Source organism: Acomys minous (assembly GCF_964271855.1).
Source record: "Acomys minous genome assembly, chromosome: 2".
Classification (NCBI taxonomy): domain Eukaryota; kingdom Metazoa; phylum Chordata; class Mammalia; order Rodentia; family Muridae; genus Acomys; species Acomys minous.
The window spans coordinates 14,114,333-14,129,900 of NC_140484.1; the positions used below are offsets into that span (position 1 = coordinate 14,114,333).

Here is a 15,568-nt window from a genome sequence, read left to right on the forward strand (position 1 = left end):
TAGTTAGAGCAGCGGTTCTCAACCTGTGGGTCGTGAGCCATCTGAGGGTCATTATCAGATCTTTATATTACAATTCGTAACGGCAAAATTGAAGTGACAAGGTAACAAAGGGTGATCCATGTATGGTTGATGGGACACCACAACACAAGGAACTGTATTAAAGGGTCTCAGCATTTGGAAGGTTGAGAACCATGGATAGAAAGCAATGCCTAATATTTAGTAAGTATTTTCTTTTGTTTTTTCCTTATTTTTTAAATGTTTTTTAAAAATACCTTTGTATGTGTGTATGCCACATGTGTAGCATGCACATGCATAGGCAGAGGGCGGAAGGAAGGACTATCAACCATCCTCTGCCTATTCCTTTGAGACAGTTTCCCCCAGAACACAGTGTTCACATTTTCTCAATCTGCCCAGAAGCCATCAAGCCCCAGCAATCCTCCGGTCTCTGCCCTGCCTTGGGGCCGTGACAATCCGACAGTCTACGTAAACAGAACACGAGGCTTGTCTGGCTTGTCTCGTCTGGTCCTCCTGGTTGTTCAGCAAGCACTGAGCCATCTATCTGGCCCCCTTCTTAAATTTATTTTAAAGACAAAAATCTATCGATGTATCCCAAACTGATCTGGAATTCACCTTGCAGCCCAGGCAGGCCTTGAAGCTGCAGTTCAGGCCTAGCCTCACATACGCTCAGATTGCTAGTGGCTGCCGCCATACCTACAGCATTGCACTAAGACCTCACTTTTTTTTTCCTTCGACGGTGATTCCTGTCACTAAGGATAGCCTCAAAATTGCTACCTTGAGCTTCTAATCTTCCTGCCTCTACCTTCCAAGGCTGATGACAGGCATGTGCCACCATGCCTATTTTTATGCAATGTTGTGGCAAGCACTCTATCAACTGAGGTACAGTCTCAGCCTCAGATTTTACTAAAAAACAAAACAAAAATTCCACAATGAAAACCTTGTGCCTAACTGCCCTGTACTTATAACACACACACACACACACACACACAGACACACACACACACACACACAGACACACACAGACACAGACACACAGACACACACACACAGACACACATACACAGAGACACAAACACACAGACACAGACATGCACACACACACACACACACACACTGACACACACACAGACACACACAGACACAGACACACAGACACACACACACAGACACACACACACAGACACACACAGCCATACACAGCCACACACACACACACACACACACACACACACACACCACCTCCTGTGGTGGACTCTGGTCCTGCTCTGGCCGGGGCCCTGCCTTGTAGGATGCCAGTCATCCACTTGTTTATTCTGAGCTGTTTCTTGTAAGGATCTAATTTGTTAACTATCTGTTTTGTTTCCTACCGGCGTGTTTGTTCGTTTTGAAAGCTTTTAGGTTCCTGACCTTTCTGGGGTTTTTTGTTTGTTTTACATCCCTGTTTGTTTTCAGTGGTTTTGTTTAATAATTTACTGGGAGTCTTTTGTCCCCTGATACTCTTTCCATACTAATCTAAGATAAAGGGAACTGTATGAAAAACATATTACTTGGTATTCCAACTAGTTAATGCCAGCATGTTAATTAAATGCAAGATGCAACAGAACTGGAGTTACAGGTAGCTGTAAGATGCTGCATGAGGCTGGAAAACAAACTCAGGGCCCCTGCAACAGCTACAAACGCTCTTAACTACCGACCCATCTCTCCAAACCTTCTAAATCAACCTCTAACTCGGTCTCTTTTTCATACTAACTAGAAGTCCTAGGTAATACAATTTTCTGTTTGTTTTCTGAGAGCTTCTTTGACCTAGCCTCCAACTCATAGACACCCTCCTGTCTCTGCCTCTGCTTCCCCAGAACTAGAATTAAAAGCATGTGCTATACCCAGGTCAGTTAAAAAAAAAAATTCTCAAATCATAAATAGAAGTCTGCTTTAGCTGGCATTTAAACCATCTTTTAAAAAAAAAGAAATAATAAAATTGGCAATTTAGAAGCCTTATAAGACCTTATAATTTATAAAACATAAAAAAAAAAAAACCTTATAAGACCTCTACAACTACATCTAAGTTGAAAGAAAATGTTAAAAATAAATGGGAAAGTGATTTAAAATTCTTTAGGGGTTATTTATATTAAAACTAAAGATGGGGGGCCAGGTGTGGTAGCACGTGCCTTTAATCCCAGCACTCAGGAGGCAAAGGCTGGCGGATCGCTATGAGTTCGAGGCCAGCCTGGTCTACAAAGCAAGTCTAGACAGCCAAGGCTACACAGAAAAACCTTGTCTCGAAAAACCAAATAAATAAATAAATGAGTAAATAAATAAAATAAAACTCCCAACTGTAAAAAAAACAAAAACTCCCATTTGTAAAGGAGACTCAGATGACTCTTAAGCAAGGAGTGATGATAACCAAATTTTTTTATAACCAGCTTCAGCTTTGAACCTTTACTCTCACTCTTTCCCAGCCTCCCGCTCACCCCAACAGGGTTTCTCCGTGTTAGCCTTGGCTGTCCTAGACTCACTTTGTAGATGAGGTCTTGAATTCACAGTAATCAACCTGCCTCTGCCTCCCAAGTGCTGAAATTAAAGGTGTGTACCATCACTGGCTGGCTCCAAAAAAAATTTTTTTTAATTAATTTATTTTTTATTTTATGTCCATTGATGTTTTGCCTGAGTGTATGTCAGTGTGAGGGTGTCAAATCTTGGAATTACAGACAGTTGTGAGCTGCCATGTGGGTGCTGGGAATTGAACCATGGTCCTTTGGAAGAGCAGTCAGTGTTCTTAACTGCTGAGACATCTCTCCAGCCCCCCAACATTTTTTAAAATAATCAATTTTTTCATAATGTATAAGTAAATGTAAAGTATATTTGGGGCTGTGGAGCTGGCTCAGCAGGGAAAGTGCCAGCTGTGGGCATAAGGATTATAATTTGAATGCTCAGCACCCACAAAAAGGTCAGGTGCCCATGGCAGCCTGCCTCTCAGCCTAAGGCTAGAATTTGGATACAATAAATCTCTGAGGCAGCCAGGCCTCACTCAGGAGGCAGAGGCAGGAGACTCTCAGAGTTCAAGGCCACCCGGGTCTACAGAGCAAGTTCTGGGACAACCAGGGCTACCTAGAGAAACCTGTCTCACACACACAACAAAGGAAATCTCTAAATCAGAGAGTGTGAGGATTAAGGACCTCAACATAGAGAATGGAGAATGATCCGTGAAGACACTCAGTATCAACCTCTGGCCTCCACACATATGTGCACACATGTACACATGTGCACACATGTAACACATGCACATAAACATATGCAAGTAATAATATAAAAGAAGCTGAGCCGGGTGGCGGTGGTGCATGCCTCTAATCCCAGCACTGTCATTGTATAATAGTCTCGCTGACTGAGATGTTATGTCACATGACCGTATATGTATATATGTAAACACACGTGTACACGCTAGCAAGGGTTCTACCATTGAGCCATACTGCCATCACAGTGGGCAGGGTATTGTTTTGTTTTGTTTTGTTTACCTTGAATGTAAAATTTGCATCGAAGATTAGTTCTTTTTCATGCCCTGTGATCCCTCCATTGTAAACAACTCTGCACCTTTGAGCTGGTTCTGTCTTAAGGAGTTTGAAGAGGCGAAATGTGGCAGACACAAAGCGACAGTCACCTGAAAGCAGACACACGTGGCTCACTTCCCGCACCCAGCAGCATCCAGGTCAAGGATGGAGCGAGCGTACTGTAGAGATGACTTTCTTCACTGTATACCACCAAGTTTCTTTCTGGGGCACTTCCATCTATTTACTGACTGGTTTCAAATTACTTTACTAAACCTCAGTCTGGGGGGGAGGGGCGGAAATTGTTCAGGGGACACCTGGATGCTTGCAGATGATGCTGTCTCCCCCGAGGGAATCACTAACCTGAAACCACCCCTATTGCCGTCACAGATGGTTCTTTCTTACCAATGACGTATTCTAGTTCCTTGTTCTGAACCGTAATGATATTGGCAGCGACCAAACGTGGAGAGCAGAAGCCAAGTTTTTGGGCAATGAGGGCAAGATCCTTCCAGTACAAAGCACCACCCAAGCATTCACCTTAGGAGAAGAATCACAGAGCAGTCAATGCACGAAGCAATCGATGTATCAGTGTCCTTCATAAATCAACTGAGGAAATATACGGCCTGTACAGCTTTGGGCTTTTTGGTTTGGTTTGGTTTGGTTTGGTTGTTTTTTTTGAGACAGGGTTTCTCTGAGTAGCCCTGGCTGTCCTGGAACTCACTCTGAGGACCAGGCTGGCTTCAAACTCAAGAGATCCACCTACCTCTGCCTCCCAAGTGCTGGGATTAAAGGCGTGCGCCACCACCACTGCCCCGCTTAGCCTGTACAATTAACCAGGACATACTATAAAGATGTAGGGTCTAACTAGCCATGGTGGTGCACACCTATAATCTCAGCATGTGGAGGATAAAGGCAAGAGGATGAGGAGTTCAAGGTCATCCTGGGTGAGTATGAGATCCTTCCTCAATAAAAAAAAAACCCACAAGAGCCGGGGGTGTAGCTTAGCAGATGGAGTGCTTACTGAGCATGCTCAAAATCCTAGATTTGATCCCCAGGACCACATCAAACTAAGTGGGGTGGTATATACCCACAACCTCAGCACTTGGGAGATACAGTGAGGAGTTCAGGGGCAGCCTGGGGTACATGATACCTTGTCTCAAACAAGTAATAGTAATAGTGATGATAATGGATTTAAAACAGAAACACGGGGCCTAGAAATGGTAAGTTTACCTGCAAGTATACACAAGGCCTAGAGAGTAACGGCTAAGCCCAGGATTTGTAAATCAGGTGGTGGCAGTCACCGTTAATCCCAGCACTGGGAGGCAGAGGCAGGAGGATCTCTGAGTTTGAGGCCAGCCTGGTCTATAGTGGCAGTTTCAAGATAGCCAAGGCTACACAGAGAAACCCTGCCTTGAAAAAAAAAAAAACTCCCCCTCCTGCCCCGCCCCAGAAGAACTCAGCAGAATTTGTTAGCTAGCATTCTCTAGAACCCTTCCCAGGCATTCACAATACTTGTGTGAGTTAGGTCATATTCTGAAAGGTGCTGCAACTGAGAATAAAATGGCATTAAAATTGCCTCTTAGCTCCCTAATGATTATTACTAGAACAATACTACTGATGTTCACAAGGCATTTTTACAGGTTTTTTAAAGAAGATTTATTTATTTATTATATATACAGCATTCTGCCTGCAGGCCAGAAGATAGCACCAGATTTCATTATAGATGGTTGTGAGCCACCATGTGGTTGCTGAGAATTGAACTCATGACCTTTGGAAGAGCAGTCAGTGCTCTTAACCTCTTAGCCATCTCTCCAGCCCCAGGTTTTTTTTTTCAAGTGCAAACATGTGCATGCAAGTTTTATGTTCAAAGTGAGTCCAGGACAAGCCGGGCGGTGATGGCGCACGCCTTTAATCTCAGTACTCAGGAGGCAGAGGCAGAGGCAGGAGGATCTCTGGGAGTTCAAGCCCAGCCTGGTCTACAACATTAGTCCAGGACAGCTAAGGCTACACAGAGAAACCCTCTCTCAAAAAAAAAAAACCCAAAAACCAAAAACCAAACAAACAAAAAAAGTGAGTCCAGGACAGCCATGTCTGTTACACAGAGAAACCCTGTCTCAAAGTCCACCCCCTACTCCCCCCCAAAAAATGTTTTGTTTTTGAGAAAGGATTTCTCCGTGTAGCCCTGGCTGGCTGGATCAGGTTGTTAGGTGGGTAAGTTGGAGACAAACCACACAGTAACTCACAGTTGTCTATAACTGTGGTTCTAGGGGACTGGACACCTTCATATATGGCCTTCACAGGCACCAGGCACACACGCACAGGGTACACAGCGCTACATGCAAGCCAAATACCCATATACACAAAATAAAATTAAAAAAAAAATGTTTGGACTTAGGAAATACATTTTTAAAAATTTGTTTTGTTTTAATTATTTTATTTATTTATTACCTTGCTTTCTGGAGACAGGCTCTCACTACGAAACCCTGGCTAGCCTGGAACTTTCTATGTCAGTGGCTCTCAACCTTCCTAATGCTGTGACCTTTTAATATAGCTCCTCATGTTGTGGTGAGCCCCCCCCCCCAACAATAAATAATTTTTGTTGCTATTTCATAACTGTAAATTTGCTACTGTTATGAACTGTAATGTAGTGTTTTCTGATGGTCTTAGGGAACTCCTGTGAAAGAATCATTCAACTTCCAAAGGGTTTGAAACCACTGTTCCATGTAGACCAAGCCTTGAACTCAGGGAGATCAGCCAGCCTCTGCCTCTCAAGTGCTAAAATTAAAGGTGTGTGCCACAGTTCCTGACTTATTTATTATGTTTTTATAGGTTTGTTCATTTTCAGTGTGTATGAGACAGCACAGGCCCCAGTGCACATGTGGAGGCTAGGTGACAACTTTCAGGTGTTGCTTTTCTCATTCTACCATGGGAATTCTGAGGATCAAACTCAGGTTGTCAGACTTGGCAGCAAGCACCTTTATCCACTCAGCCATCTGATCTTTCCTATTAAAAAAAAAATATATATATATATATATGTATATATATGTGTGTGTGTGTGCATGCATATATATAATATATATAATAGTTTTATATATGCACATACATACATACATACACACACACACACATACTCTTGGCTGAGGCACACATATCATAGCGCACTAGTGGAGATCACAGGTCAACTTTATGAAGACTGTTCTCTCCGCTTACCTTTCGAGACAAGGTTTCTCTGTGTAGCCTTGACTGTCCTGGACTCGTTTTGCAGACCAGGCTGGCCTCAAACTCACAGGGATCCACCTGACTCTGCCTCCCAAGTGCTGGGATTAAAGGATGCACCACCACACCTGGCTTGCAGCCAGCTCTCTTAACTGTTGTCTCCAGCCCTGTTTTGTTTTGGTTTTTTGTTTTGTTTTGTTTTGTTTCCTTGTCTTTGGTTTTGGTTTTGGTTTTTTGAGAAAGGGTTTTTCTGTGAAGCCCTGGCTGTTCTGGACTTGCTTTATAGACCAGGCTGGCCTCGAACTCACAGAGATCCATCTGCTTCTGTCACTGAGCATGGTGGCACATGCCTTTAATTCAGCACTCAGGAGGCAGAGGCAGGTGGATCTCTGTGAGTTCGAGGCCAGCCTGGTGTACAGAGTGAGTCCAGGACAGCCAAGGCTACCCAGAAAAACCCTGTTTCAAAAAACCAAAACAAACAAAAAGCCCACCTGCCTCTGTCTCCCCAGTGCTGGGATCAAAGGCATACGCCACTGCACCCAGTGTATTTTCTTGCCTTTAACACACCCATTTATATTATTATATAATAAGAAAAACTTAACACAATTTATTTAAAAATAAGATCTGGGTTTTTTGAGACTGTCTCATTGTGTGGCCCACGCCGGCCTTGAATGAGCATTCATCCTCCTGCTTCCATCTCCAAAGAGCGGAGGTAACCGGCATGTGCCGCCACTCCCAGCTTATTAAAAAAAGTTTTAGGTTACAGTCAGACTGGTCATGAACATGCGCTTATTTCCTCAACTTCTAGAGACCCTTAAATAAGAATAAAGGAATAAAACTCTATCTCATTTATTCTTCAAAATAGTTTTTAGTGTGTTTTATTATTTTCATTTTACAGTTTAAAAAACAATAACAGATTAATTGCCTAAGACCATATCACTGTTTTAGAAATTTATTTATAGATGGGGGGCATGTAGCACAGTGCGCATGTGCAATGAAGGGAAGGGGCATGTACTACAGTGCGCATGTGCAGTGACGGGAAGGGGCATGTACCACAGTGCGCATGTGCAGTGAGGGGAAGGGGCATGTACCACAGTGCGCATGTGCAGTGAAGGGAAGGGGCATGTACCACAGTGCACATGTGCAGTGAGGGGAAGGGGCATGTACCACAGTGCGCATGTGCAGTGAAGGGAAGGGGCATGTACCACAGTGCACATGTGCAGTGAGGGGAAGGGGCATGTACCACAGTGGGCATGTGCAGTGAAGGGAAGGGGCATGTACCACAGTGCGCATGTGCAGTGAGGGGAAGGGGCATGTACCACAGTGTGCATGTGCAGTGAGGGGAAGGGGCATGTACCACAGTGTGCATGTGCAGTGAGGGGAAGGGGCATGTACCACAGTGCGCATGTGCAATGAAGGGAAGGGGCATGTACTACAGTGCGCATGTGCAGTGAGGGGAAGGGGCATGTACCACAGTGCGCATGTGCGCTAGAGACTGGTTCTTCGGAATCTGCTCTTCCACTTTTACTTGAGTTCCAGGAATCAAGCTTGGGTTGCCAGCCTGGAACCACGAGAGCCTTTCCCCACTGAGCCACCTCATCCGCCCTCATATTGCTTTTGAGTGTCAGAAAAGGACTGGGCCCTCCTGGCCTTACACCGTTCACTCTCCCATCCAGTGGTCTCATCCTGACTCGATGGAGCTCTACACTAGTCAATAATCATTGATGTGCAGAAAACAAGTACACATACCCCATAAAATTTTGTGTGACTTGATGTCTTCTGTCACTTCAAGGCTAGCATAGACGTCACTGAAATAGAGCTCCCCACCATGCTGAAAGAGAACAGTGCATGTCTGAGCAAGGTTAAAGATTACATTGGTCCCAGATAACAACAATAAATTGATGAGTGCAGATCAGTTTCAAAATGCCAGTGTTTGAGCTCACACTGACCAAGCTGACCTTCGGACAAATAGCAGCTGCCTCCCTTGTTAAAATCAACCCCGGGTACTTTAGGCTCCAGGGTCCTGTCTAACATAAAACTCTTTTCTAAGATTCAGTAAGAAGGGCGTCAACAGAAAGAGGGGAAGCAGGACAGGACACGGAGATGGGGGAGCTGTCAACTGAGAACGCTGTTTGCGCCCATGGAAACGTGGAAGTGAGGGCTGCAGCGACCGACTGCTGTGTGCTTGCGGTGTGAGTACCCACTGAGCTCCAGTCTCCAGCAGCCACAAAAGGCAGGCAACCCCAGCTCTGATGGGGCAGATAGGTAAGTCCCGGGAGCTCATCAGCCACAATCCTACCCAGTTAGTGAGTGCTAGGTTCAGTGAGAGACCACGTCTCAAAAAATAAAGTTGAGAGCTACTGAAGGGTGACACCTGACACCTGATCTCACCTTCCTGTCTCCATGTACACACACACACACACACACACACCACGATGAAACCCATAAGCAGGAACTAGACCAGAAAGACAGCTCAGAGATTAAGAGCACTTGCTCTTCTTGTAGACTCAACACTGATGTAGAAAAGCGGTTCTCAACCTTCCTCTTTAATACAATTCCTCATGTTGAGGTGACCCCCAACCAGAAGAGCATTTTGTTGTTACTTCATAACAATAATTTTGCTACTGTTATGGATCATAATATCAATATCTGATATGCAGGATATGTGGCCATGAAGGGGTCATGGAGAACTGCTGACGTAGAGGACCCAAGCTCAGTCTCCAGCACGCACACCAAGGCTCACAGCCATCTGTAAGTTCAGTTCTGATCTCTTCGGGTACCAGACACACATGTGGTGCACATGTATGTGCATAGGCAAAATATGCATACAAAACATCCATATAAAATAAAATAAATAAATCTTTTTTTTAAGTTCTTAAATCATCAAGAACGCAGGAGGGGAAAAGTGAGTGTCTCTGATAACACACGCAGATTGAGTACATTTTTAGTGAGTCCAAACAGAATATAGATCTAGGCATCTAGACAACTAACAGAAGACTTTCATAGAATTAATAGTCTTGTCCCTTGAAAATTTATAGTAATAACGCTAGGCAGTGGTAGCACATATTTTTAATTTCTACACTCAGGAAGCAGAGGCAGGTGGATTTCGAAGCTAGCCTGATCTACAAAGTAAGTTCCAGGACAGCCAGGGCTACGCAGCAAAACCCTGTCTCAAGGAAAAAAGAAAAAGAAAGAAAGAAAGAAAGAAGGAAAGGAAAGCAAGCTACTGTGAGGTATACTGATATTATTACACATTGAAAATTTTCTATACCTTAACATCTAATCAAAGAAATCATCAGGAATTTAAGATGTTATTTAGCTAATTTCAAAAGCTTGGAAATCTATATCCTAAATAATGTTAACTTCTATTAGTTGATCTCAGTAAAGGTCATGAGCTAGCAATGACGTGAGATCATTCCTACACAGACACTTTTAATCTTGATTTTAATATGTTACATGCCCAGGTGTCTGCCTGAGTGTCTGTCTGTGCCAGGTGCCATCAGAACCCCAAGAACTGGAATTACATATGGTTGTAAGCCACCATGAGGGCGCTGAGAATTGAACCTGGGTCCTCTGGGAGAGCAGCCAGTATTTTTAACTGCCGAGTCCTTTCTTCAGCTCCTTATAGATATGTCTATGTGAGCTATATAATAGCCCCATAGGCGCAAAATCCCAGGATTTTTCCATTTACAGTGCTAGGGATAGAGCCTTATATGTGATAGTCACATGTCTACCACATGAACTACACCTTCAGCCCTACAAATCCCAGAATGCTTTGCTTTCTAGCACACAGAGACAAATCCCTTCACCCACAGGAAGGCTATGAAGATCCTGGAAGTTTCCCCTTTAAAGAGGCATTCATATAAAAATTCCATCTTAGATTTCCCCAAGATAAGATCGGCATCAGAAATGAAATCGATGAGAAACAGGGTCTGTTCTAGAAGACGGAAATTCATAGAACCCTATCAGAGTGGGTCGTCAACTTTGTGTCATCTGAGAGTCATAGTCAACCAGGGGTGACAGCAAAGAAGGACAATATTTTAACAGTGGACAGTCTGCATGCTGAGAGGAGAATAATCTCACCCCACCCCACGCCGCCTTTTGAGCACTTTGTTGTGTTTTTTTGAAATAGCATCTCATTCGGTTGAGGACAAAGGCTTTGAACTCCTGATCCTCCACCAAGACCAACGTGGCTTCCTCTTTTTTTTTTTTTTTTTTTTGGTGACTAAATCAGGAATTTGAATTCTGAGTTCCAAAAGAGAACATGACCCCATTAGCTGTGCCTGGTGTTTACAGGTCATTCACTCATCCACCTCCCTCCTCCCCTTACCTTTAGCACTTGATACACCTCCCGAAGCACTTTCTGTTTATCAGGAACAAGGTTGATAACACAGTTGGATCTAAATAATAATAATAATAATTAATAATAATAATAATAATAATAATAATAATAATAAAGCAGATGTTGAAGGATTCAAATCCTCTAAGTCCTAATAATAATAATAATAATAATAATAATAATAATAATAATAATAATAATAATAATAAAGCAGATGTTGAAGGATTCAAATCCTCTAAGTCCAAAAAGTGCCTACAGTTGGCCATCGAGGCTACCTGATTCCTCCTGGCGACCCTCTCTTCCTCATCCTCATCTCTTCTCCCAGGTAGGGGAGACAGGCAAATTGTTTAAGTAAGCAGCCAGTGAGTGCAGATGTGTGAGAACGACTATGAAGCATGAGTCTTATTTTTGTCCTGATATTCACCGGGCAACAAAACAAAGCCTGGACTCAGATGCCTATCGCACCAGCGCTCAAGGCAAACGTGCACAGACAAAGCTCCTCAAAGGAGCTTCCCCAGGACTTTCATTTGGGGCTCCTCCGTGTGTGGTTGGCTCAGTGGTAAAATGCTTCTCTAGGGCTCAATGTTCACCATCAAAAGAAAAAAAGCACATCCTAAGCCTGTCACTTGGGCATGATTTAACAATGACTCAGGAAAAACCAGAAACACAGAATACCATCATTTGCACTCGGGAGGCAGAGGCAAACGGATCCCTGTGAGTTAGAGGCAGCCTGGTCTACAAAGCGAGTCTAGGACAGCCAAGGCTCCACAGAGAAACCCTGCCTTGAAAAACCAAAAAAGAAAAAAAAGAAAGAAAAAAGAAAAACGCAGGCATTGCTAAATGTGGTGGTGCATGCCTTTAATAAGGAAGCAAAGGTAAGCAGAGCTCTGTGCATTCAAGGTCAGCCTACATGGCAAGTTCCAGGCCAACCACAACTACATAGTGAGACCCTGTCTCAAAACAAACAAACAAAATGAATGGAAAAGAATACCACATATATGGTGGTAGTCTCATAAGATTACAATAAAGCCTATTACTGCCTAGTAGCACTATAGCCAAAGCAACTCGGTAAACAAGTGTTTATAATAAAACTGGAGTCAACACCACACTGGCTGCCAGTCATAGAAAAGTGCAGCATGTACGAACAGTGGTGTTACTGGCCTTTGTTTACTACGCTTTCTTTCTTTCTTTCCTTTTCTCTCTTTCTTTCTTCCTTCCTTTCTTTCTTTCTTTCTTTCTTTCTTTCTTTCTTTCTTTCTTTCTTTCTTTCTTTCTTTCTTCTTGAGACAGGGTTTCTCTGTGTCACCCTGGCTGTCCTGGACACACTTTGTAGACCAGGCTGGTCTTGAACTCACAGCGATCTGCCTGTCTCTGCCTCCTGAGTGCTGGGATTAAAGGTGTGCGCCACCATGATTGGCCTAAGCTTTCATCATTGTTTTATGGTGAACTCCTGCTTACAAGAAAAAGCACTGTAAAACAGTCTGCTAAAGAAGGCAGTGGTGGCGCACGCCTTTAAATCCAGTACTTGAGAGGCAGAGAGGCAAGCAAACCTCTGTGAGTTCAAGTCCAGCCTGATCTACATCCTGAGTTCCAGGACAGCCCAGGGCTGCACAAAGAAACTCTGTCTCGAAAAACAAAACAAAACAAAACTAATAATAATAACAACAACAAGAGTAAGCAGTCTGCTGGGTTCTTTCAACAGCAGCCTCACACATCTTGAATGGCTACCGCAACTCTGGCTATCCTCACCTCTTGTGTCTGAATTATCTGATGTTCTGTTTATCAGGCCCTAGTAGCAATTGGCTAGCTATCGGGTGTACATCACAGAGCCTCAGTGTGCAGTGGGCTCTAGCATCAAAGTCTGGGTAAGTACCCAAGTAGGAAATCCTCCAATACAAATTTCTTAAAACAGGTCCCTGTAGTATCTTTCTTTCTTTCTTTTATTTTATTTGTTTGTTTGTTTGTTTGTTTGTTTGTTTATTTTTCAAGTCAGGGTTTCTCTGTGTAGTCCTGGCTGTCCTGAACTCACTCTGTAGACCAGGCTGGACTTGAACTCACAGAGATCTGCCTGCCTCTGCTCCCGAGTGCTAGGATTAAAGGCATGCCTGGCTGGTCCCTGTAGTTTCAAGACCCGCAATTACAGATAAGAGGAGTACAGGCTGCGCTGGCTGGTTTGGGGAACATGCTGGCATATTTGTGGGCATATGTGTTCACACTGCAACATGACATTGCCTTCTACTGAACTCACACCAAGAAATGAGCAATTGAGTGACATTAAAAAAAAAAAAACAAACCTCATACTATTTTAAATTTATGCTTTTGTGTTGAGAGACTAGACACGCCTGGTGATGCTGTTAATGGGCCTCAGAGAGCTCATTAGTGTTCCCTTCCTTTAAGAAGACCTTGCTTAGCTTAATTCCCTACATGAAAGTCAACTCATCAAAAAGTGATAGCATTTGGGTGTTCAACATCAAACAGGCTTTCCTCAGAATGGAAAGGCAGCAGGCCTACATGACAATATCATGGCTCTCCTTCTGGATCCCAGCCTCTGCCAACTTCTCGATGCAGCCGTGAAGAAAAGTCACATTGGGTTCCTGGAAACCGAATTTTTCCATGTGGTACTCAAGATAATTTTTAGCCACATCTACCTAGAGAAAGAAAAAAAAATACAGATTAGGTAATTAACATTTTTCAAAAATCTTTTTTTTTTCCTGAAAACTTTCCTATAGCTAAAGCCATAGGCACTCCCCATCTTGCATTATTTTGGACAGACATGCAAGATTCCTGAGACTTATACGATACGCAGCAGCCTGGGACAGATCTCATCCAAGACAAGTCTTTCTGGACAGAAGAATGAAGGAAGGAGAAGAGAAAATACCACACGGTCATCACAAGCTCCTCTGTCAAGCTAAAGCTCTGACTGAGTTCTCTGGGACAGTCGCTGATTGAAAACGCATTCAACTTGTGGGTCACTGGAGTCAGAAATGAAAGCTACAAAAAACCCAGTCTTCTTAAGTTACCGTGAAGAGAAGCGGGAAGTGGTTTCAGACCTCAAAGAGTAGCCTGGAGAAACCTCTCCTTCTCCTCCAAATCATTGCCTTACCTGGACCTTAGTCATATCTACTCCAGTGACATGTCCTTTCTCACCAACCAGGTGGCTGAGCACATAGCAGTCTCTGCCGCTTCCACTACCGAGATCCAAAACCCGGCAGTTTTCCAGCCGCTCAGGCACGACCAGACCACAGCCATAATACCTGAGGCATGGAAAAGACATGATTTAAAAGCAGAGGTTAGGCTGGGCATGGTGGCTCACACCTTTAATCCCAGCACTTGGGAGGCAGAGGCAGGAGGATCTCTGTGAGTTTGAGGACAGCCTGGTCTACAAAGTGAGTCTAGGATAGCCAAGGCTACACAAGGAGACCTTGTCTCAAGGGGGAAAAAAAGAGAAAGAAAGAAAGAAAGAAAAAGAAAAAGAAAAAAAAGTTGTGCACATCTTTAATCCCAGCACTTGGGAGGCAGAGGCAGGTGGATCTCCATTAGTTCGAGGCCAGCCTGGATTACAGATCGAGTTCTAGGACAGCCACAGCTGTTACATGGAGAAACCGTGTCTCAAAAAGCCAGTAGAAGAAAAAGAAGAGGAGGAGGAGGAGGAGATACAGATGAGGGGTCTTCAGTGGAGTGAGCAGCTCAGTGCTGAACTTTGAGGGTGTCACATAGATACTGCAAGCAGGATAGTCAACAGTGACGGCTAAACTCCCTAGTGACCAGTATGTGAAAACTGTAGTCTGGGCCTTCACGGGGACAGCACACACATTCTACCTTGAAGTAACATCTTCGTGGACATTCTTCAGAATTTCCCGGATGTACTTGGGGACCAGCTTGGCTGGGGCAACACAGGCATTAGTCTGGAGGTCTGCAGATGTCTTCAGTACATTTCCGTAGTAGTTCTGACTCAGCAGACACAGAAGAGAAACGGACTGGAGTTGGTGCCTGCTGAGAGGCCTCCACTATGTTCCTAATTACAGCTTAATTACAGCCCACTGGCCTTTGCTCGCTACCCTCATTTTCTGGCCTGCCCGGCCTGGTCTTCCCGCCACGGTGCTCAAGTTGCTCTCTGGCAACGCTTTTACAGACCCAGCGATCTCACGCAGCCATTCCCTAGGACCCTCACCTGAACCTCCCTGTGGATCTCAGCGTCTCGAGGAGTGGCCATTGACAAAAAGGAGACCGCGGTCTAAACGGGACGCCCGCACTGAGAGGGACCGGGCTGCGGCCAACACGGAGGGATAGCGGCGCACAGGGTGGAGTGGAAGGGAACCGAGGCCTCCACCGAGGCACCGGCAGTCTGCCCAGAGACGCTGTGGATCTGTGCGAAGGCAGAGGTCGGGGGTGGGGGGTGGAGGGTGGGGGGTGGGGGGAACTGACCAGAGGGCAGGAGGGGCAGGCACTCACTGAC

At 44.4% G+C, this 15,568-nt stretch overlaps 1 protein-coding gene and 1 long non-coding RNA gene across 3 annotated transcripts in view; one reads left to right on the forward strand and one right to left on the reverse strand.

Annotated features, from left to right (window-relative positions):
- AS3MT (arsenite methyltransferase) overlaps window positions 1-15,525 on the reverse strand; it is a 29,068-nt gene extending 13,543 nt beyond the window's left edge. The window contains exons 1-8 of one of the 2 annotated variants that reach the window (XM_084749145.1): window positions 15,284-15,525; window positions 14,932-15,059; window positions 14,216-14,366; window positions 13,624-13,760; window positions 11,104-11,173; window positions 8,523-8,604; window positions 3,963-4,094; window positions 3,528-3,670 (exon numbers count right to left, since the gene is read on the reverse strand). In XM_084749145.1, the coding sequence (XP_084605271.1) occupies window positions 3,528-3,670; window positions 3,963-4,094; window positions 8,523-8,604; window positions 11,104-11,173; window positions 13,624-13,760; window positions 14,216-14,366; window positions 14,932-15,059; window positions 15,284-15,325 (885 nt within the window). In that variant the 5' untranslated portion in view covers window positions 15,326-15,525. The remainder of the gene's footprint in view (window positions 1-3,527; window positions 3,671-3,962; window positions 4,095-8,522; window positions 8,605-11,103; window positions 11,174-13,623; window positions 13,761-14,215; window positions 14,367-14,931; window positions 15,060-15,283) is intronic. The other variant, XM_084749144.1, reaches the window with a different exon arrangement.
- On the forward strand, window positions 5,120-5,615 carry LOC311579095. Its single transcript, XR_014773053.1, has 2 exons — window positions 5,120-5,197; window positions 5,379-5,615. It is a non-coding gene; the product is annotated as an uncharacterized lncRNA (long non-coding RNA).
- Window positions 15,526-15,568: the final 43 nt, after the last annotated feature.